We start from the raw sequence: 24,925 nt of genomic DNA, 5'->3' as shown, positions 1-24,925 counted from the left end.
CTGATGCTGCAGCTCAAACTTGGGCCACCTGATGTGAAGAACTGACTCCTTGCAAAAGACCCTAATGCTGGGAAAGATTGAAGACAGGAGGAGAAGGGGATGACAGAGGATGAGATGGTCGGATGGCATCACCAACTCGATGGACATGAGTCTGAGCAAGCTCCGGGAGTTGGTGATTGACAAGGAAGCCTGGCGTGCTGCAGTCCATGGGGTCACAAAGAGCTGGACAGGACTGAGCGACTGAACTGAAGTGAATAATCAGAATAAGAAATTTATAAGATGCAGCACACAAAATCTGTGAAAATTGCCTTTGTTACACACAAGTGACCTGGGCTTCCTTGGTAGGTCAGTTGATAAAGAATCCATCTGTAATGCAGGACAGTCCCATTTGATTCCTGGGTTGTGAAGATCCTCTGAAGGGACAGGCTACTCATTCCAGTATTCTTGGACTTCCCTGATAGCTCAGATGGTAAAGAATCCACCTGCAATGCGGAAGACCTAGGTTCGAGACCTGGGTTGGGAAGATCCCATGGAGGAGGGCACGGTAACCCACTCCTGTATTGTTGCCTGGAGAATCCCCATGGACGGAGAAGCCTGCTGGGCTACAGTCCCCGGGTTCACGTAGAGTCGGACACAACTGAGTGACTAACCACATGCATACATACTACTTTAAAATTACAAGCATCATTCATCAAAAGACTATGTATAATGAAAGAAGAAAATAATTACAAACATATAAATAAAAAAGGATTAGTATTCAGAACACACAAAAAACTCTTATGAATCAACTTTAAAAGTCCAATAGAAAAATAAGACCGGCAAAACAAATGAATTAAGAATTTCACAAAAGAGGAAACATAATGGCCCACAAACACAAGAAAGGATATTCAACTTCCTTAGAAACTAGGGAAATACAATAAAGTCCCAACGAGAGAGCATTTTACACCCACTAGATTGGCTAAAATGACAAAGTTGGTTAACAGGAAGTTTTGGCAAGACTAAAATTCTCATCTGTTGTTGGTAGCAGTATTAGTCAGTACTACCACTTTAGCTGTGGCCACAGTACTGAGTAACACTGTAACAAGTTCAGCAGTTACACTATTAAATACTCTAGAGACTTTCACACATATGTATCAAGAGATTACAAAATTATAGCAGTAATGTCTGTAATAGCAAAAGCCTAAAAATAATGGAAACGTCTATCAATAACAGAATGGATAGAAAAATTGTGATGCATTCATATACAGGGATTACATATCCAGTGAAAGTGAATTAGAGACATGTACAAACCTGGATGAATCCCCAAAACATAATGTTCAGCAAAAGAAACCAGACAGAGAATATATATATATATAGTATGATTCAATTCATACATAGCTGGAAAAATATGGAAAGAAAAGCAATGTGACTGTTAACACCAAATTCAGGTTGATGGTTACCTCTTTGGTAGAAGCACATGATCAGAATGGATCTACAGTGGCCTTCTGGAACATGATAACTGTTTTGTGACCAGAGCAGTAGACACATGAGTGCTTAAAGCACACATATATGTTTACATACAGGTTTTTACAATTACCACTTTTATATTAAAACAGTAAAAGAAAAACATCAACAATGACCAGAGTAGCAGTAAACTTTTGGGGACACATCCAGACAGCAAGAGGCAAAGAAAAAAGCAGGTGCACTAGAGGTGAATCCAAGGACATCAGTTACAGTGGAGGCCCAGGTGAAAGTTAGGTGAAGTTTAAGAATTTTTGGCTTCCCCAGTGGCTCAGCTGGTAAAGAATCCGCCTGCAATGCGGAAGACCTGGGTTTGAAAGATCCCCTGGAGAAGGGAAAGGCTACATACTCCAGTGTTCTGGCCTAGAAAATTTCAGGACTGTATGGGGTTGCAAAGAGTCAGACATGACTGAGCGACTTTCACTAAGAATTGGCAAGCTGTCATCTCCCAGAAAGTTGTTTCTTCATAGGCAGTAGTCAAAGAACAAACAGGAAAAGTTTCCTCTCCTGATGAATATAGTTCACACTTATAAGATTTGTACAGGTTTCACGCTTTTCAATGCCTTTAAGTGCCCAGATCACACGCTACCTTCCTTTATGTTTCCAACCTTCCAAACACAAAAACAATAATTTATACCTTCTATTTACTCCAATGTGATTTGTTTCTTAAAAAAAAAATTGACTTCTGCTTTTTAAAATTCTGTCCAGAAGTGCTTTTATTATTATTATCTTTTGGTAGAGGGGGGAGTCTTTTCATTACCCTAATCCTGCTGTCATTTCTGCATGAATGGGAATAGATATCTATGTCCTTTTTTTGTTGTTTTAGTCACTAAGTCATGTCCGACTCTCTTGTGACCCCATGGACTGTAGCCCGCAAGGCTCCTTTGTCCGTGGGATTCTCCAGGCAAAAATACGGGAGTGGGTTGCCATGCCTCCCTCCAGGGGATCTTTCTGACCCAGGGATGGAGCCCACATCTTCTACGTTTCCTGCCTTTGCAGGCAGGTTCTGTACCACTAGTGCACCCTGGGAAGCCCCATTTTATGTATAGTAGTTTGTATATATGAATCCCATACATATTGAGTCCATAATGATTAAAGCAATTTAAAAATACATGTACCTTTTCTTTATTTTTACTTTTGAATTAACTTTATTGGCATACAGGTGACTTACAACGTTGTGTTAGCTTGTTCCGTACAGAAGCGTGCATCAGTCATGCATATGCATGTATGTCCACTCCTTCTTAGATCCTATTCCCATACAGGTCGTTAAAGACTACAACCGAGCTTTTAAGTAAAGACACGTAATCTTATTTAAGAGGTAATATTAATGTTTTCCGAACAGATCAACCATTTGAGGCCTCAAAATTAAAACTTACATTTTAATTATCTCTTCAGGATCTAGTTATATCTAAAGGAAACCATGATACTCAGTGATCTCAGATTTTTCTTCTAAATGCACAGGTCTGAGAGGTAGTAAATAAATAAGAAAAACTGCCACTGCCCTCAAGCAAAGCATGGCAGACTATGGTATTTGCGGTAAGAGAGGTACAAAGTGCTTTGAGAGTTCTAGTGTGGCAAAGAGGGAGAGGAGATTTTAAATAGGGTCTAGGGTTACAGAGTGAGGGCTGAACCACCAAGGTGAGTAAAGAAAAAAATCAAATGGTTCAGGTGTAAACATACTTTATTACAACCCACTGTTCATATCATAAGTCATTCTAACTGTAATACAGAGGGGGATGCCCAAAGATACTGTTGAAGAAAAAAGAAGTAAAGATTTGGTTTCTAACACTACTTCCTTGGAAAAATGAATACAGAGAGGTTACTTTAAATGCATATTATTCAACCCATTAGTAGGCTCTAACAGGAGGGAAAAAAAGGGAAAATAACAAGTGTAACAAGGATGTGGAAAAAATGGGATCCTTGGCCCTGATTGTGGAAATGGAAAATGATTGAGCTGCTGTGGAAGAGTTTAGTGGGTCTTCAAAAAGGTTACCTACATGATCCATCAATTCCACTGTCGGTATATACCCCAAAGGATTGAAAACAGATACTCAAATCCTCGGACAGGAATGTTCATAGCAGCACTATTCACAATAACTAAAAAGCAGAAACAACCCAAATGTCCATTAGCAGATGACTGGAGAAACAAGCTGTGTCATAGTCACACAATGGCGTATTATTCGGGCACAAGAAGAAGGAAGCACTGATACACGCTACAACACAGGTGAACCTCAGAAACGCTATGCCAAGTGAAGAAGTGAGACGCACAAAGTCACACGCGCTATGATTCCATTTAAATGAAATCTCCAGAAGGGCTCAACCAGCACAGACAGATCACAGACTGCCAGGAGCTGGGGGGAGGGAAAAAGGAGAGCAACCATTTAATGGTTTCCTTTTGGGGTAATGTTACAACTAGATAAAAGCGGTAGCTGCAACAACACTGTGAATGCACTAAATGTCACAGAATTGTTTGCTTTTACAGGTTAATTTTATGTAATATGCACTTCACCTCAATTAAGCAAAACCAAAGACGACTTCGCAGCTGTAGAATAAAACAGACAGTAGAAATCTTACTGCCCTATGAGTTTCCCTGGCTATAGCAGCCAATCTCACCTATCTAATTGGCCACTTGACATGCTGCTACAAAGCAAGTAACAAGAGAGTTAACCTCTAGTGGAATTGTGTATGTACAAAAATAAATAACAATTTTTTGAAAGAGAAATTCTGGAACATGGGGTTTGCGAAAGCAATTTTTCATCACTAAGTAGCTATATTCTGGATAATATCTACTATATTTTAATCTGCAATGAGCAGCCACATTATATACTACAACTTCAGTTAAACCTATACAATAAGGAAAAGTTATGTGTTTTCAGATTTTTAATTTAAGGCAGTAAATTTAAGGCAATCAAAATTATGATAAATTTCAGATGTCCTACAAGAAATAACGATAATATCTGTGCCTGTCACATTACCTTGATAAGCAACACAAATTCCAAATGAACTTCACAAAAAGTCAGGCAACTGGGGGGCATATCTAATACAAATAACAGTCAAAAAATCTTCAGGAAAACTTGGTTTCTACTAGTGTCTGTGTGTGTGTGTGTGTGTGTGTCTGTGTCTGTGTCTGTCTGTGTGTGTGTATGTCTGTGTCTGTGTGTCTGTGTCTGTGCGTGTCTGTGTCTCTGTGTGTGTGTGTGTGTCTGTGTCTGTCTCTGTGTGTGTGTCTGTGTCTGTCTCTGTGTGTGTGTGTCTGTGTCTCTGTTTCTGTGTGTGTGTGTCTGTGTGTGTGTGTCCGTGTCTGTGTGTCTGTGTCTCTGTTTCTGTGTGTGTGTGTCTGTCTGTGTGTGTGTGTCTGTGTGTGTGTGTCTGTCTGTGTGTCTGTCTGTGTCTGTGTGTGTGTGTGTGAACAGGTGGTTTCTTCCAAGTGTGTCACCATAAAACAGGAGGAACCTGGGATAATGGAAATCCAGAAAGAGAATCACTTATGGCTATAAAAACATTCTATGTTACTACAAAACAAGATGCATAATCAGAACTGATGCTATAGTTTATCCACGGAATGGATGATTATAACACATCTGCTAAAAATTCAAAATCAGACTGATTACATTCTTTGCAGTCAAACAAGGAGAAGCTCTATGTAGTCAACAAAAAGAAGACCGGGAGTTGACTGTGGCTCAGATCATGAACTCCTTATTGCCAAATTCAGACTTAAATTGAAGAAAGTAGGGAAAACCACTAGACCATTCAGGTATAACCTAAATCAAATCCCTTACAATTACACAGTGGAAGTGAGAAATAGATTTAAGGGACTAGATCTGATAGACAGAGTGCCTGATGAATTATGGTTGGAGGTTCACAACATTGTACAGGAGACAGGGATCAAGACCACCCCCAAGAAAAAGAAATGCAAAAAAGCAAAATGGCTGTCTGAGGAGGCCTTACAAATAGCTGTGAGAAGAAGAGAAGCCAAAAGGAAAGGAGAAAAGGAAAGATATACCCATTTGAATGCAGAGTTCCAAAGAATAGCAAGGAGAGACTTCAGAAAGCCTTCCTCGGAGATCAATGCAAAGAAATGCAGGAAAAAAATAGAATGGGAAAGACTAGAGATCTCTTCAAGAAAATTAGAGATACCAAGGGAACATTTCATGCAAAGATGGGCTCAATAAAGGACAGAAGTTGTATGGACTGTACAGAAGCAGAAGATATTAAGAAGAGGTGGCAAGAATACACAGAAGAACTATACAAAAAAGATCTTTATGACCCAGATAATCACTATGGTGTGGTCACTCGCCTAGAGCCAGAAATCCTGGAATGCACAGTCAAGTGGGCCTTAGGAAGCATCACTACAAACAAAGCTAGTGGAGGTGATGGAATTCCAGTTGAACTATTTCAAATCCTAAAAGATGATGCTGTGAAAGTGCTGCACTCAATATGCCAGCAAATTTGGAAAATTCAGCAGCAGCCACAGGACTGGAAAAGGTCCATTTTCATTCCAATCCCAAAGAAAGGCAATGTCAAAGAATGCTCAAACTACCGCACAATTGCACTCATCTCACACACTAGTAAAGTAATGCTCAAAATTCTCTAAGCCAGGCTTCAGTAATACGTGAATCGTGAACTTCCAGATGTTCAAGCTGGATTTAGAAAAGGCAGAGGAACCAGAGATCAAATTGCCAACATCCCCTGGATCACAGAAAAAGCAAGAGAGTTCCAGAAAAACATCTATTTCTGCTTTATTGACTATGTCAAAGCCTTTGATTGGGTGGATCACAACAAACTGAGGAAAATTCCTCAAGAGATGGGAATACCAGACCACCTGACCTGCCTCTTGAGAAATCTGTATGCAGGTCAGGAAGCAACAGTTAGAACTGGACATGAAACAGACTGGTTCCAAATAGGAAAAGGAGTGCGTCAAGGCTGTATATTGTCACCCTGCTTATTTAACTTATATGCAGAGTACATCATGTGAAATACAGGGCTGGAGGAAGCACAAGCTGGAATCAGGATTGTCGGGAGAAATATCAATAACCTCGGATACGCAGATGACACCACCCTTACGGCAGAAAGTGAAGGGGAACTGAAGAGCCTCTTGATGAAAATGAAAGAGGAGAGTGAAAAAGTTGGTTTAAAGCTGAACATTCAGAAAATTAACATCATGGCATCTGGTCCCATCACTTCATGGCAAACAGATGGGGAAACAGTGGAAACAGTGGCTGACTTTATTTTTCTTGACTCCAAAATCACTGCAGATGGTGAGTGCAACCATGAAATTAAAAGACGCTTACTCCTTGGAAGGAAAGTTATGACCAACCTAGACAGCATATGAAAAAGCAGAGACACTACTTTGTCAACAAAGGTCCGTCTAATCAAGGCTATGGTTTTTCCAGTAGTCATGTGTGGATGTGAGAGTTGGACTATAAAGAAAGCTGAGCACCGAAGAATTGATGCTTTTGAACTGTGGTGTTGGAGAAGATTCTTGAGAGTTCTTTGGACTGCAAGGAGATTCAACCAGTCCATCTTAAAGGAGATCAGTCCTGGGTGTTCACTGGTAGGACTGAGGCTGAAACTGAAACTCCAATGCTTTGGGCACCTAATGTGAAGAGCAGACTCATTTGAAAAGACCCTGATGCTGGGAAAAATTGAGGGTGGGAGGACAAGAGGACAAAAGAGGAGGAGATAGTTGGGTGGCATCGCCGACTCAAGGGACATGCATTTGAGTAGACTCTGGGTGTTGGTGATGGACAGGGAAGCCTGGTGTGCTGTGATTAATGGGGTCGCAATGCTATTGTATATTCATGTACCAGGAAATGGTACATGTTTTACTTTTTTTGGTTGTTTTTATGTAGATAACTGCACATCAGTGACGCATGATAGGATTTCTATAAATGGTTGACGTTTGTTGAATTAACTCTATCAGGATGAAAGTTTCTATTAAAATAAATTTTTTTTAGCTTTCTTCTTAATTGTAGAAAAATAACTTGTCAGCTACTGAGATCAAGTCTTCTGCAAATATCACGTAACAGGAATACCCTGAAGACTAAGAAAACCAAAAAGCCCTTATTCTACAATTACAGTATCATAGCAACATTTTTGTTTACAAAGATCTGCAAACATCTGCTCTGTTCCATCTCTCTCCTGCCTCATCATCTAGTCACAGGCTCCTTATTCACCTTTTAGTGAGCCAGGTAATGGCAGCAGTCTCCTGCTTCGGTGGGAAACACACAACGTCCCTGAAAAGCTGCAGTAAGACTTGCTATCCTGGTTTTATCTGATGTCAGGGTTCCCAGCTTGAATTATGACTCTCTGCTACCAATCCTTCTTATATTGTTTATTTATCTGGATGAATAAATACTACTCCCAGACTTCTTACTGCATTCTATTCCCTGGTTTCATTTTCCCCAATATCACAAGGACATTCCTACTTATCTCTGTTCCTAATCCTATCTAGAGTGTTTTCTTACCTTCCCTTCTACCTAAAAACTTATCATCTATATCCATTATCTATAACTTATCTTTAACTTCTTCACGTTCCCATTTCTCCAACATTTAAAAAAAAGAAAAATGTGATGGTGGAGGAGGAGAGGGCTTCTATTTAAGCTACTTCATTTATCAGTGCTCTGAAAACCAACACCCACCTTCTCCTTAGGTACTTTACCACTCCCCTCCTACTGGTTCTCTTAGCAGATAAATGGACTTGAACTCTTCTTCTATCCATTCCTTCTTTTTATTTAATATCACATCATCATCATGCTCATACTCATAATAAACACTAGTTACTGAGCCCTTACTGAATTATACATCTACTTGCTTTCAACATCAATTTTATGCAATGGCTTATTATTATTTATCTCCATATTATAGCTAAAAAAAACTGACACAGAAGGAAATAATGTGCCCAAAGTAACTTAACTGAAAAAAAAAACTGGATCTGAATCCAGATGGTCTGGTTCCAGAGCCTAAGCTCTTAATCACACACCTTCTTATAGAGCTTCTATTTAAAAAGTTGCCTACATTTATCCTTCCCCTGCCCAACTCTATCCATAGCAATTTCTTTCCTTGTATCACTTATTTAAAACCTTTAAGTCCCTAGTATATGAATAAATAAACAAGGTACTACTGTATAGCACAGAGAACTATATTCAATATCTTGTAATAAACCATAATGAAAAAGAATATATATACATATAACTAAATCACTTTGTTGTATAGCAGAAATTAACACAACATTGTAAATCAACTACACTTCAATAAAATAAATTTCTTAAAAAGTCCCTAGTAACTACTAACTGTCAAGTCCAAAGATGACGTTTTAAGATTCCTACATGTCTCTACCTCTTTGCAAGACTTCATCACAGTGAACACTAACTGCTTGAACTCTGCTGTCCAGTTCACTGCTGATCTCTGCAGTTGCTCCTTCTTATTCTGCTTAAAGTACTGTCCAAAGGAAGTTTATGTGATGATGGAAATGTTTTACTACCACAGTAGATAGTAGCCACTAATGACATGTGGCTACTGAGCACAAGAAGGGTAGCTTACATGACTGAATTTTTAATTTACTTTAAACAGCGATGTGCAGCCCGTGGCCACCCTACTAGAGGGCAGGGCTTCTCTTTCTCTGTCCGCCCTTTTTATGTTGTAGAAGAACTTTGCCTGTGGTCCTCTTCTCAGCTTATTCCATTCTCTTCCCAGTAGTATCTCCCTGCTAAGTGCTTCCACACCTATATAAGCAGCCAATTTTTCTTCCTCAGGAACATATCTCTATCTTCAATTACTCACTTTTTCACCTACAAGTACTATAAGGCACCCAAATGCAACATCTTCAAAACTGAACGTATCACCTCAGGCAGTCTATTCCCAGTTCAGGTCATCCCTACTCAGGTAATGGTGCTACGTCTATCGTGGTCCCAAGACCAACGCAGGTATTTATTTTTAGATTACTCCCTTTTCTTCCTCCCTTTTTCCTAAAAAACACCTTCTCAGTCTCCTCTCCACTTCTCCCCAGTGCTCATTAAAACTGACCCTGGCTTCTCCTGCCACCGCTCTAAGCCAAAAATGCTGTGTAGTGGGTCTAATTGAAAGAGTAATGTAGTCTAGTTTTTTGCTTCAAGCAAGATGTAAAATATAAGATAACTGGGGAAATCTTTTATATTTGTTAGAAAAAAAGAACACAAAAAAGTGACATGTAGGGAACTAACCTGCTTTGTAAGGAAGAAGGGAGAAAACCACAATCTCATAATCTGTGTTTAAAGCACCCTTTTAGAAACAAACACAACATATTAATATTCTAAATTCTATTGGTAATGAATAAAAATAAAGTGGACACTACCTTTAAAAATCTTAATTTTTGTTACTGGGTTACCACTTGGTGAAAAGATCAATTGCTTATTCACTCGTTTAACAAAAAGTGAAATTTTAATTAAAATGTCACTTAGCATTCTCATAGGCTCACTAATTATGCATGGCTCTCTGCCCCAGACACCAAAACAGCAGCAATCAAAGCCCCCCACAGGCACCAAAGGGCAGGGCCAGGGAAGTTCCTCAGCACGCAGTAGTCAGAGTCTCTTAGAAGCCATGGACTTTGACGGCTGCCAAACCAAACACTAGAGGAAAGCCATCCTTCCTATTAAGTGTTTGACTTTTTGCTTCTAGACCACCAAGAACAGAGTAATATATCCTCTACCATGCTCATGAGGCTCTAGAAGTGCTCCAGGCAGTTTCAATGACCTATTTAAAACATCCTATGAAGGAAGACTGAGAAAAATCAGTATCAGTGTTGGTATTTCCACTCTGTTGCTTATAAAAGAACTTTGGCCAGTGCATAATGCAGTCCACACAGTAAAATATGCAATAAATTTAAAACAATAATGATAGCAATAAGAATACTAGGAATAATCCTACGATAAACATAAATTCAAAAGGAAAATAGCCTTGTGGAGTCTGAAATGTGTAATTGTTCCACTATTTTTTGTTTAGTTTTTTTTGTTGCCAAACAGTCTTTTCTTTTTCTTTTTTCTTTGCAGTTCTTATCTAGCTGTGCACTGCACTGCACCACTGTTGATGTCATGAAAGTGGTCGCCATCAATACTGAGGCCGGCAGACTGGGCGGTCTCCAGGATTTCTGTAATTCTTTATTTCCAGAGAATACTCTAGCTACTAAAGACTGATCCCACATCTGTCAGGCAATGTTGACAAGCTCATCAAAAGTGTTATTTCATCTGTGCTTAATGTTCTTCTTCTTCTGTCTTTGTACTGGAGGGCTTTGATGATCAGGGCAGAAGTAGAAGGTACCACTTCAATCTGGGCCTGTCTGTTGTGAATGGTCAGTTTCACTGTAATCCTCAGGCCCTTCCTATTACCAGTTGCCTTGGTGATGTCATCACCAATCTTTTTTGGAGACAGAGCCAGAGGACCGATCTTGGGAGCCAGGGCAGACGTGGCACCTACTTCCCCACTGGTGCACCTCAGATACACAGCTCTGATATCATTGGGGTCTAAGTTAGGTGGCATGGTGGAGTCAACTGGGGCCAGATGAGCCTGGATTTGGGACAACTGAAGAAAGCTGCATCTTTGCTTCCTCCAAGCTGAAAGCTCCACTCTGTTTTGATGATAACTTTATGTGAGACCTGTCCCTCAGTGAATTTCTGAGGCTTCTCCTAAAAATACTGGTACTTCATCTGGAAATATTTTCCCAAACTAGCACTGTTTCAATACATCAAGATTCTTCAATTGTTACAAAAATAGCAGATATATTCACTGGTGCCCTGGTCTTTCAACATCTTTTGTCCTCATCTCAAAGAAAATGATGCCTGATCATGATCTCTTAAGAATATAACTTCCTAATATCAACCATGGCAGTAATAAGTCCCACAGAACAGATAAACATTTGCTGCTAAGAATTTCTGACAGTATTTTTGGAATGCCACTTCATAACTGCAGATTAGGTTGAATTAATAAATTTATTTGGCTTTTTCAGTTGCCAAAAAGATCTTGATATTATCCTGGAGAAAAATCATCTGAATGAAAAAATCAAGGGAACATAATTCAGGTAAAAAGAAGATAGTTAAACCGAACACAAACTCAATCAACAGGTTAAAACCAAATCCTCCTAAAACTGAGTTCTTATCTGGTTAAAAGATGAGTTGGTTGCTTTAAAATTAAAAAACTTTTAATCTTTCAAAACAGTTAAATATTATCAGTAAAATACTATATTAAAAAAATTTAATCTGATGTCATTTTATTTTTATTAATTATAAAAATTATAAAAGCCAACAATAAAATTTCAAAAATAATAAAAATAAGCCAATGGTAATGGAAGGGGCTGCATTAAAGTCTGTAGAACTATAATACTAATTCTGAGGATGACTAAATGATAAAAGATTTAGCAACCACATGACACGATGGGGAAACTGAAGAAATCAGAAACCTTCAGTGCAGATTTCTTCCTGCCATCTGAGCTTTCACTCCTTCTCCATACTGAACACACACTGCCTGTTACCATCACATCTAGTTCCTACCCAGCTTCAAGGTCCAGTTTAAGTTCCACTTTCTTCAAAGCCTTCCCTGATCTTCCCAGCTAGAAATGATATCTCCCTACACTGAATTCCTATGGACTCTCGTAATACTTATGATTATTCTATTACATTTTCATACATGTTCTCTATAAGATAAATTTCTTGAGAACAAATTAATATTTTATTCAATTTTAGTGATTCTACTGAGTATAGTATAGAGTCTTACACACAGAAGACAAAACAAAAGCAACATAGTACAAAGGATAGGAGGATGTCTCTGCTCACTTTTATAGACATTTGCTTATAGATATGTGTGACTCTTGTCAAGTAACATTAAGCCTCAATCCCTGATTTACAGAAAGAAAAAATAATGCCTCATATGGTTGTTATAAGGATTAAATGAGGTAATCTATACCAGTGTTTAACATACTTAATGAACATAATACTTAATGAATGACAATCATTATTATATTACTTGTAATACTTAATGAATGACAGCCACTGTTATATTACTTTATAATAAATTATCAATTTATAATACTTTATAATAAATCTATATACTTTATATGTACTTAGATAAAAAAAAAAACAAAAAAAAAACAACTATTCAGTCCTGGAATTCTCCAGGCCAGAATACTGGAGTGGGTAAGCCTATCCTTTCTCCAGTGGATCTTCGCAACCCAGGAATCCGAGTGGGGTCTCCTGCGTTGCAGGCAGATTCTTTACCAACTGAGCTATGAAGGAAGCCCTTTCTAATAAATCACTTTATAATAAATGTCAAACGATGAAAATTTAGACTAGGGCAATGACTTCTAGGAAAGCTTTCATTTTTAGAAAATGAGAAAAATCATTTTAATCTGTGTTACTGCTAAGGGCAGAATTCAAGAGTATAGATAACACAGTTATACAACAGCAGAATAGGATGCATTAAAAACTGTTCCCTGTCAAAGGATGAGTCCAAGCTCAAGGCAGATGAACATTTATCAGAAATACCGATGAAAGAAATCTGCTCTCTGATTAAAAAGTGAGCAAGGCTTAACATTTGTCTAATAATTTTTACATTAAAGAAAATGCCTTGTTTTTTCTTACCGAAGTTTATAAAACATTATACAACTTCTGGTCTCCAACTGTCACCTATAATACAGTTAATCAGATTTAATTTAGGATAAAGTACTGTGGCAGGCAAAATGGCCACTCAAAGATGTCCACATTTTAATCCCAGAAGCTGTGAATAGTTACCTTACATGGTAAAAAAGATTTTGCAGACTGGATCAGGTCAAGGGTCTTTAGATGGGGGTGTTATCCTCGATTACCTGAGTGGACCCAGTATAACCACAAGATGGTCTTTGTAAGAAATAGAGGAAGGCAGGAGAGTCAGAGAAGATGTGATAAGAGGAGCAGCAGTGAGAGAGAGAGGAAGACAGGCAGACAGAGCTAAAGACACTTTACTTCTGGCTTTGAAGATGGAGGAAGAGGTCATAACCAAGGAACACAGGTAGCCTATAGAAGCTACTAGAGAAGAGAAGGCAATGAATTCTCTCCACAGAGCTTCTGGAAGGAGTGTAGCTTAGGACTTCTGACCTCCAAAGCCATAATAAAATTGTGCTGTTTTAGCCAGCAACGTCACAATTGGTTACACACTCCAAAGAACTATGTGCACTGGTGCCCAAGTCACAGTGGAGATGACCCAAGTGTCCACAAACAGATGAATGGGTAAGCAAACTGTGACGCAGACATACCGCTATATGTTGGACGACACAGATGAGCTTGAAAATATGCTAGGAGAAACAAATCAGGCACAAAAGAACGCACTGCATAATTCCACTTAAGTAAAGTATCTAAAATAGGCAAATTCAGAGACAGAAAACAGATTAGAGGTTACCAAAGGCTTGGAGAATGAAGTAGAGCTATTGTTTCCCCTAGGGGAAGCATCTTTTCCAGCATCCTTGTACAGAAAGCTGTGTCATAAGAAATATCGTTACTACTCCCTCCTATCTAGATGGGTACTTTATTGAAAGGATATTATTTGGAAAAATAATATAATCTTCCATTTTCTTCACTTCTGATCTTGGACTTCCTGAGATAGGCTATGAGCCATGTATCTACTCTCTTTAATCTGACCTCAAGAAGCTTATTAATATTTTATTTATTTTAATCAATCTCTTAAAGGTAACTATGTCAAAACTCACTAACTCTACTCAAAACCTCAAATCCATCTCATTCAAAATCTTTGAGGCAATATGAGATAATAAAAGGCTCAAGATCTTTGCAATCAAAAATTACTAAATAGTTTTAAATTTATTTCCCTTATCTGTAAAACAGGCATAATACTACTTACTTTTATCAATTATGATATAAAGTATATACAATAAAGCAGCTAGTCATGCACATATAGTAAGAATTCAACCAATGGTAAATGCTGCCACTATTATTACTCTTATCTCTGTCTTCCTCTCAGATGAAAATGAAAATTTTTCATCCTCAGATGAAAAATGAGAAAAATGGAGAAACCTAATGTAAATTATCCCTCATTTTCCATCTCCCTTCCACCTCAATATTCTGTCACTGTCTGATTTTATCTTCTTCTCCTCAATATTAAAACAGGGTGTATCTTTTTCTATTTTCAAAGTTAACCCTCTATTCTGTACTTTTGATCCTACCTCTTTCCCCTACCTCAGTTCTATCAGTTTTTTTTCTTTAACTTCTTTCTCTCTGGTGACTCATTTCACCTGGCCTGTGAAATATCACCATGGCACTTTTCTATACCTCCTCTTGAATTACCATAATCTACCCTGAATCTGTCACCTGCATATCTGTTTCATCTCTAATAGACTGCTAACTCTTCAAAGACTGACAGTGTCTCATTCATTTGCACTAACATCTTTTAATAGCACCAAATATAATAATATTATTATTATACATATAGGATAGGCACATACTTAATAATAAATTAATAAACCTAAACAACACATTTTCTGTGAACATGTAAGGGCTATTTGACAAAAGCACATTGTCAGACTTAGCTGCTCAATCTAAATAAATCACTCTGGCTGGAGAAACGCAAAGAAGTACCATCTCAACATAATCTTAAATACTCTTAGAATACATTCTTTTAAAATGTCACAAATCAAAAATTATTTTTTTCCTGAAATGTTTAAAATTGTAGTAATCTACACAAAGTATTCTGAATCCAGAAAATGTGAAACTTCAGTTTTATTATAATTCTGAGTTCTTTTCCACTGAAAATTTTACTTGTTATTCATAAACTAACAAAATCCAAGAACCCATATATTATTTACAATTAATCTCCAGGCTTGTTTGTTATATTTTTAAATAAAAATCAAATTATAAACATGTAATTATTTGAATAAATTATAATTTTATTATTTTTTATTTTTTGGCTGTGCCACACAGCATGTAGGATCTTAGTTCCCCAACCAGGGATTGAACCCACATGCCCTACAGTTGCAGCATGCAGTCTTACTTACTGGACCACCAGTGAAGTACAAATAAACTGTAATTTTACACTCAATGTATCAGACATGATAATTTACTACACAAACTGGAACTCAAAAGTATTTTTATGTTCCTGAGCTAACCACCTGACATCAGTGGGTGACACTAACAACACAGTGACAGACCTTTACCATTTAAGAAACTGACATTCAAGGTTATCCTCAAGTGAACATAAAAGCCTATAACATGGAAGTAATTTGTAATTTTATAAAGGCAACAAATGCTTTGGTCAATGCACAGCAAGTGTGAGTCATCACGCTTCAGAGTTAAGATCATCTCATGTTTGATCCAACTTCTACTATTATTGCATTAGCAGTAATTCTTGAGAAAAAAGAAAACAAATTTCCCCTATTTTGTAAAATCAACCATTATTGCTGGTGATGGAAATTTAAAAAAGTCTAAGAAAGTACCACCCACAAAATCAGTTTTAGAGACATTAAAAAGTAAAATATCTAAATTCATACCGCTCAGCTCTATGGTAGGATGAGTCTACCAAGCACTCCATCTTAAAACAGGGCAAGAAATTCATGAGACTGTTTCAGCAAGTATTTCAGCTAGAATTTATCTTACACACCTCTATAGATGGTTTTAGATCTGAAATAGATACACAAAGTGTTGCTTAAATTTCAGTTTTATTTTATTACAGTCATAGGAGGAACCATATGCAGGGCATGAACCATATGTCGGGTATAAATTCTGATCCTGCCTTTATTTCCTGGGTGGCTTTGTGTCTCAATTTTCTATTCCTTGAAATAATACCTAACTTGCAGGGCTCTCATAAGAACTCAAGTTAAAACCAGGTAATGCATATAGTGCTTAAGATTTTTAAAAACACGCCACCAGGGTTTTATTAAATGTGATACTCAATAAATGGTAGCTACTGAAACTTCTACTATAGTGATGGATTCCCAAGGAATCCGATACAGTGAACATTTGCAGTGTTATCCAATCATTCTGGGTCTGTTTCCCTTCTTTAAGAAACACACGACTCATCTTTGAACCTGTTCTTTAGGTATAGGTGTCCTGCTCATTCTCTTCTAGCATCTTGATGGTACCAACTGCCTTATTTCTCTCTGCAAACAAGTCCCGCACCTGAGTTAGGTGGCCAAGTACTGGCAGAGAGACTGCAGCTATCAAAAAAGAGAAAAAAAAAGGAAGATGGAGATATAAAGGAGACTGGCTGACACTTCAGACAGAGCAGAATGCCGCCCTTCCCTTCTCAGGATATATTTACCACAGTCTATATGGTTAGCCTCAGAGTAACTTGAGAGACGTATTAAATACAACAGGAAACCTCACTGCTCAGTTTCATGTAAAGAAGCAGGTATGTTTTAAAGATAAAAGATTAACAAGTATCTCCAGGTATAGAAAAATTGTAAATGAAAGAAATATGGGCAGGAAGCCCCTATACTGGTTCAACTCATCTACTTCAAACTAAAAGGCGCTGTAGCTAGGAGGGGTGGAAAACAAAGAGAGTTTCCAAGAGGGACTCTCACGTTTACCGTGTCCTACGTGTGGGTGTGTGCTAAGTTGCTTCAGTCGTGTCCGACTCTTTGCGACCCTCTGGACCACAGCCCGCCAGCTTCCCTGTCCACGGGACTCCCCAGGGAAAAGCGCTAGAGTGGGTTGTCACGCGCTCCTCCAGGGATCCTCCTGATCCAGGGACTGAACCCGAGGCTCCTACAGTGGCAGGCAGTGGACTTCCCCGCTGGCTCAGACTTTAAGGAGTCTGCCTGTAACACGGGGACCCCAGTTCAATCCCTGGGTCAGGAAGATCCGCTGGAGCAGGAAATGGCAATCCACTCCAGTACTCCCGCCTGGAAAACCCAATGAATGAAGAAGCCTGGCAGACTACAGTCCATGGGGTCGCAAAGAGTCGGACACGACTGAGCGACTTCACATCACTTCTTAACCTCGAGTGCCACCTGGGAAGTCCTGCTCTCTCCCATAATTAGGCTTTTTTTTTTTTTTTTAATAATTAGGCATTTTAAAAATGACAAGTCAAAGAGGCAACCCTCTCTGCTAGTAAAAATCTTAGTGAAACTATTACGTTCTGGGTATCCCTTCTTAAATGGGTGTATATTTGCAGTTGATGCCTTTACTAGAAACTGGGGAAGTCCCCGCACCATCTCTGGCAGACAAAGATACACAGTCAGGTCTAAGGAGGCAAGAGTATGGGCTGTCAGTTTGGGTGCGTGAGATGAGCGCTCAGGGCTGGTGCACCGGGAAGACCCGGGGGGCCGGATGGGGACGGAGGCGGGGGGCGGGATCGGGGTGGGGAACACATGTAAATCCATGGCTGATTCATGTCAGTGTATGGCAAAAACCACTGCAACACTGTAAAGTAATTAGCCTCCAACTAATAAAAATAAATGAAAAAGGAAAAAAAAAGAGCATGGGCTGTGGGGACAATCTATCCTTTACAGTCTCACCTCCTCCCAAGGGGGGGGTCTCAGTTTCCTCATTTTATGGTATTAATTATCGCCTGATAAATCAAGTATAATTTTTTTCTAAAAAATTACCTATCAAAAGGATGACAGATATGTTTTTATCTACTTATATTAATGTTACTTCAGTACAATTTATACTAAATGTGGACAGGATTTCCTATCTTGATTAACACCCATGACAGGAACAACATTTTACTGAAAGGCTACTGTATAGCTGCCAGAATGTTTAATACATTTCCTGTAATACTCACAGTGACCTGTGAAATTTATTATTCCCATTTTACAGGTGAACAAATTAAGTCTCAAAAACACTGGAGAAACTGCGTAAAGTCACAAAGCTAGACTAATAATGCATACTCAGAACTAACTGACCCACAAGATTATTCTCTCAGCTACTCTACAGTTTCTCTGATATATAGCAGGAAAAGAGTAAACAATCTGCAGAAGTTATATAATCTTAAGTAAATACAATCCTAGTTCCTGCAAATACTAACTTTATTTGACAGCTCAATACTCACATTGGTTTTTATTCACCGAAAACGAGTTAAATGGGAATTTTCTTCTTTTAGCACTATTACATTTAATTAAAAGGCTGGATCTGAGAACCATCTCTTACCTGTGTTGCTATCTCCACTCTCCATAGATGGTTTACTGGTTTCTGACGGATTGTTCATTCTTGAGTCTGCAATAAATTAGAGATTTTTTAAAACTTGGGGATGTGTTTGGGTAGGCAAAAATTGTGGCAAACAAAAAGGTTAAGAATACTGACTAATGTCACAGCCCTAAAGCTCAAGGAGAGATGGTGTCAAAACTAAAACATTGGAAACTATAATACAATTTCATCTGAAAGAAATTTAAGATTTCCTTAACTCTGAAATGATCCACAAATAAATCATCTTTTAAAGAAATTTAAGATTCTTCCAACAGAGACAACAGAAATCTAACCTGAAAAATTATGAGAGTATAATATAAAAAAGAGGAAAATGATTTATAATATGAAGCATAGAGTATATTACAGAAACAAAATTGGGGTGGGAGGGGGAGAAGTAGCTCACAAAGCAAAATATGTTATTCCCAAAAAGTTTCTTTTTTCATAAGTATAAGATATTCATTAATTATAACCTAAATAAGCTACTGGTAATCTTGATAACAGACTGGACAATAACTCAACAGAATAAAAAGAAAAATGTCTAAGAAAAATAACTCCATATTTACTCTCCATGCCCCCCAAAAGAAACTAAACATGCATCAAAGTGAAAATATACCAAAATCATACAATTATAAACTAGTACAAGAAGCTGGATTACAAGGCATAACAGATACATCTAATAATTGCAAAATTAAGTCACAATCATACTCACTTAAAAATGATACTGCCTTGATATCCTAAATGGACACTTTCATAGTAATAAATTTTCAGCAAGCAATATTAAGCATCTTAGAAGATATGCAAGAGGGAAAACAAGAACAAGTGCACTTTATTCCTACCTCTAAACTATACTTTTATATATTATATATCTTATTCTCTTTCTCTTGTGAGCTGAAATTTAGCATATTTATAATCAAATAAGTTTACTATCAAGCAAGTTCTAACTTTTCTGCCCATCAGGTTAAGAACCATCTAACTATAATCATTAGTAGAGAATAATACTTAAACTGTATTTATTCAGATTTTGACTCAAGAGCCCATTTTGTCATCTGCTTAAATGTTTAACTAGAAAATCAAAATAATCGTTAGTAATCCCCAACATGTTGTCCTTAGTTATTTTATCCACAGGCATAACTGGTAAGAAAGAATCAAGAATCCTCCCATAAATTTCATTTCCAATCTGGAAGCTATGCAATGGCTTTTCTAATACAGTTTTTGAAACAAATGCTTGCCTTATGGGCTTAAGTAGTTCTAACATATCTTTGTTCTGTTCTTCACATGTTCAGAGTTCAAATTTGTTAAGTCTGCAGTCATAAATGAAGACAGTTCTATAACTTCCTTCCCAGACCCATTCAGAAAAATTTAAATATCATCTGAAAGCATACTAAGTTTTGAAAGCAACAGGTGTACAACTTAGGAAATATCAGCTTTCTGAATGACTTAACCGAAATCTTATGAACGTCAAGAAAAGTCACAATAAATGTAATAGAATATACTAATAAAGCATACATGCTGCTCAGTGCTTCCTTTATAATGTATGTTAAAACAAAATGGGAAAAAATGACGAACTAGTTAACGTTCATCAGAAGGGTAACAATTTTTCCCCACAAACCATAAAAACAAAGCTGCAGGCATAGTTCTTAACAAGTCATGATCTTGTATAATTCATATCTTGGTTTCCACATGTATAAATTAAAAATTATGTCACAGATATTCCATGTGAATCTTCTATGCATTTTCTATTAAACTCTCAAGAGTTTAATACACATACACAAAAATAAATAAAACCAAATTTTGACTAACTATACAACTATGAATGTTGTACATTGGAATGGAATGGAAAAATGTTTAAATGATATTAACTGTGAGCTGAAATAACAATTTCTAATTCTAAAATATATTGCCAAAAATATTTCAAAAAGGCACTTTCCTTTCTTGAGTTCCCAACTTAGTGGATGTAAAAGAGTAAATACAAGTAAGTTTTATTTATGTTTGAAGATTTTTTCTTCTCTCTAGGCACACTAAACTGACTATGAGTCTAAAACACAGTCTACAGGTTGCTCTTGGACTCAATTCTTGATATCAGTTTGTCATTTCAGCCATTCACCCTTTTCATAGTGGTTTCTATCATGTTGTGTAAGTATCACTACTATCTTGGGTTTAGACCATGCCTCCTGTCTAAAAATTCAAACATTTTCAGATCTGTCATTTTATTACGAGCAATTGCAATGGTGTTGGGGACAGCCTCCACTTTTCAAGTGGGAAAGATTACATACAGGAAAAAAAATAACCTGGGGTTCATAACATCACTTGGAGATATGACCAGAGTAACCCAAAGAGGATTCAATAATTCTTCATATAAATAGAAAAAACTCAGCACAAAATATGGTTACTATAGTCACAGTACATCTGAAAACCAAAGTGCCTCAATCTATTTTAAACCTTAACCAAAGACAGTTTATATATTCAAGCCACACATTTCTCTCCCCAAATCTTACTGTTTTTTAGGAAAAAAACTCTAAAAACATGCTTTCCAGCATTTAAAAATTGTTTCCTAAAGAACAGAAGTTGATTTTTAAAAATAAAACAGGCAAGTGTTAATTAAAATTTGAAAATAGTTAACAGTTTCTAAAATCTGGAAATTGATCAACGGTCCTACTGCAGTTAACCATTCTAACTACCTTCTGCATTAAGAATTTATGGGAACAACTATGTACTATGGCTCCATCTTATTTTTCACCAGGCATTTTTGGTTTTTAGATAAGCTATTCATATTCAGTATGCAAAACATTTTTACTAATATGTACATATTATCGAGGTACACTTTATATCTTGTTTCAGATTTAGACTGCTTTTTTAGAACAATATGAAATGCTCTCAACAGAAATTCCCAAAAAGCAAAAATGTCCTCCATTCAAGTAGAGCTCTAAATCCACACTATTTACTGAAAATATCCTCTGAACCAGAAGAGCTAGTGGTAGGGAGGAACTTACTGTAAATTCAAGCAGGCTTATGCTTTGCAAATGTTCTCCTCCTTCCCAGCTCAGTCCACTTCTCCCCCCTCCCACAAGTTGGTTGCATATGCGATTAAGTATTTATGCATAGTCAACCCTACACACACTATTTCCATATTAAAGCTTATAAGAAAGAACTGTGCTGGTACCCACCTAGGACATAGTCACTGCAGTCCAGCATTGCTGTGAAATCTTCTAGAGGTTCAGACAGTCCAAAGTAAGGAAGAAACAGGTAGCGGCTTGGCGTGGGAGAAAGAAGGTACTACTATTTCTAACAAATCTACACTATATTCTTTACAGAACAAGGGTGGGAGGTGGAAAGTGGATTAGGGGGAGAAGCAAAATACAACTTCAGTTACACCATAGCAATCTTCAACTGAATAAGGAAACTTCAGTTGCTCAGAGTAGTTTTAGTCTCTCTTACCAGCTAGGACTGACATTGTCAAGGCAACTGAAGCATGAAAAGTTCCCCTTTTTGTAATAAAATAGAAACAAAGATTGCAGCTGGCAGTTTCCATAATGAAGCTTAATCAGTATGCGCGTGATTAGGGCCTTATGCAAATCTCTCCTCGTTAGCTCAGCAGCCAGCACTTTGAAGTCCATGAACAATTCATTTACGGAATACACTGAAAGCACCCCCTGCATAATTTAAATCATTGCATAAATATTTATCAGTCTATTTGCATATTAATTGGCAGTGCATGAAGGGAAAAATTATCTCCTGAGTGCCAGCATAATAATTAGGAGGATAAAATGAGATTTCTTCCAATGGTCTGGCTTCTTGGACCTAACTTAAGATAGTACTGAGGGAGAGGGGAGGGACAGGAGACTGTTCTGTTAAAATGCCACTGAAATGACACGTACAAATTAGAAACAACTCTACAGACTTAAGCACCTTTAATCTTATTCCTGCTGGCAACAATGACTTCAGTAATAAGAGGATTTGCAAAAAGCTTTTGACACAATCCAAATAATCCCAAGGAAACAATTAGCAAGGTAGAAGCAGAACACAGGGCTGTCAAGATGCTGCTAGCCTACTGATAGAGAATTTTCCAAATATTAGCATACACTGTCAGGGGAAAGTCCTACTTTAAAACAAGGAGCCAGCAAATATCTGGGAGCAATGCAGCATCTATAAAATTATCTTCAGGAGTATGAAAACTCATTAGCTGCAAATTCTTTTATACTACCAAATTAACCAAATGGATTCATTGAATGCCACATATCACAAAATATCCTTCCCCCATCAAAATCAATCTAAAGTGTATGACAACTTGTTATTTACAATATCAATCATAAAAAAATGGGTCATTAAATTGTGGAATTACTTAGTATTTTCAAGTAAATTTCACTTAATGGATATGAATCTATAAACTTAAAATATTTACAAAAATACATTTATTCAATTTAAAATGAATTTACAAGGTAAAACATCAACACCAAATTTTTGAGGCATTACCATATAACAACATTCTAATGTAATCATTAGACAGTTTGAGAGATTTCTAAAAACCCATGAAACAGGCATTACTACTTTTTTAAAATAAGGAAACTGAGGGACAGCTTGAGAGCTGAAGTATTTTACCTAGTGTCACACGAATAATTTGGAGTCAGGATTTAAAACCGGATTTTGCTGACATTAAAACTTGAGCACCTGGCCACTGTAATACCTATGTACAAATCATACATTTAGGGAACTGGTAGACATGGAGGGCTTGAATCAAGCAGCAGACTAAAACAGTTTCTTTTCAGCATAGTAAGGAAGCCAACAATTGGTGACAATGACTTTGTGTTTAAAAAAGTCAAGTGTGTGTGGACACACAGAAGAGTGCACCAGACTTGAGAGTTCTTAATGGTATTATTTCACTAATAATTGCTTTTATTAAGAACTTATCTTCAAGCATGCCAAGTGTCTGACTCTTAAAAATATATATATATACCTTTCCCTAACATTAAGGATGAAATGAAACAATATGCATATGAGGAAATGAAATATAAGAATTCTCTAAGGAATGGTCAAAAGATTTCCCTGCAAGTCAACAACTTTGCTAGGAACAGAACCAAAAAGGCTTCTTAACTTTTAGATCAGCACTCTATTTATATTGCTAGTTTTTCTGTTTTATAGAACCACAAAATCTGTAAGAGAGGGAGTGTGGGGGAGAAATTTAGCACTGACATGGAGTACCTGTGAGACGTTCCCTCTCTGAACCTTCCTTTTCTCATCTGTAAAATACTATCTTTCCCACGAGGCTGCTGTGAGGACAAATGTGCTTGTGCTTCTCAGACTAGACCCTGCACTAGAGCATGAGGTTGTTGTGCCAGAGAAGACATGAAGACACAGGGCAAACATGGTGTATCTTCTAAGAACATCGATTTTATTCAATAATAATTCACAATACTTTGTATTAAAACAATCAATAATACATTATGGAACAGAAAAGGAAACAAGTGAATTTTTAAGGTAGAATGTATTGGACTACACAACTTCTACTTGGCAGGAAAATATGAGAAGTAGCGATGAATGTGATTGGAACATAGTGGATGTCAGTCAATAAATCTTTTTTTCCTTCTTCTGCCTCATAAAATTTTACATTTACTGCCTGCATTTATCACAGAATCTCTCTGCACCTCACAATCTACCTTTTTCTACCGTATGTGGTAAATACCACTCAACTATCTTTCCCATGCCAAGTAGGTCTTTCATACATCAGCTAAGGATGACCTATAGCTACAGTCAATCACGGGCAGCTAAGGAGTGTTTATCGGAAGACACCTTGCAGGGCAGTATAATTACCGTCCTCTCCCTCAGGTCAAGAGAGTTCCAGAGGGTCTTTCTGCACAGCAGGCCTGTAGCTCACCAACTCACACAGGCTACGATGAAATGTGAGACCTCCTCCCCTCTACTGCACAACTCACCATTTTCACCCCAGGGTGAGGGAGAGAGAAGGCAGCATGAGATGCAACTATCCAGGATGACATGAAGCCTCACCTCATCCAGGCTACTGACTCTGTCACAGTAGTAAGAGTGAAGAAAACTCCCTGTCACTCTTGATCTAGGTACTTTGTGCATTCTAGACGGAAGGCTTAAATATGAGAAGGTTGTCCAGGCCTTTCATAGATGGACTGGGGGAGGGATGGCCACCATTCCCCATTAGAGCCCTAACCATGGAATACTTAGATCTGAAAGAGGGGAACAGACAGAGAGCTTTTTCCACAAAGACTCAAATGTTCCTTATGGCTCAGTTGGTAAAAAATCCGCCTGCAATGCGGGAGACCTGG

General features: G+C 37.6%; 1 protein-coding gene and 1 pseudogene across 1 annotated transcript in view; both read right to left on the bottom strand.

The window, feature by feature from the left end:
* POU2F1 (POU class 2 homeobox 1) overlaps positions 1–24,925 on the bottom strand; it is a 196,050-nt gene that overhangs the window by 65,042 nt on the left and 106,083 nt on the right. Inside the window, exon 2 of the mRNA XM_065946267.1 lies at positions 18,600–18,665. Coding sequence (XP_065802339.1) covers positions 18,600–18,657 — 58 coding nt within the window. The 5' untranslated portion in view covers positions 18,658–18,665. The remainder of the gene's footprint in view (positions 1–18,599; positions 18,666–24,925) is intronic.
* On the bottom strand, positions 10,493–11,028 carry LOC136160704 (large ribosomal subunit protein uL11 pseudogene; annotated as a pseudogene).

This window comes from Muntiacus reevesi, chromosome 1 (assembly GCF_963930625.1).
Source record: "Muntiacus reevesi chromosome 1, mMunRee1.1, whole genome shotgun sequence".
Taxonomy (NCBI): domain Eukaryota; kingdom Metazoa; phylum Chordata; class Mammalia; order Artiodactyla; family Cervidae; genus Muntiacus; species Muntiacus reevesi.
Note: the sequence above shows the minus strand (reverse complement) of the source record. Positions and strands in the feature narration are given on the sequence as shown.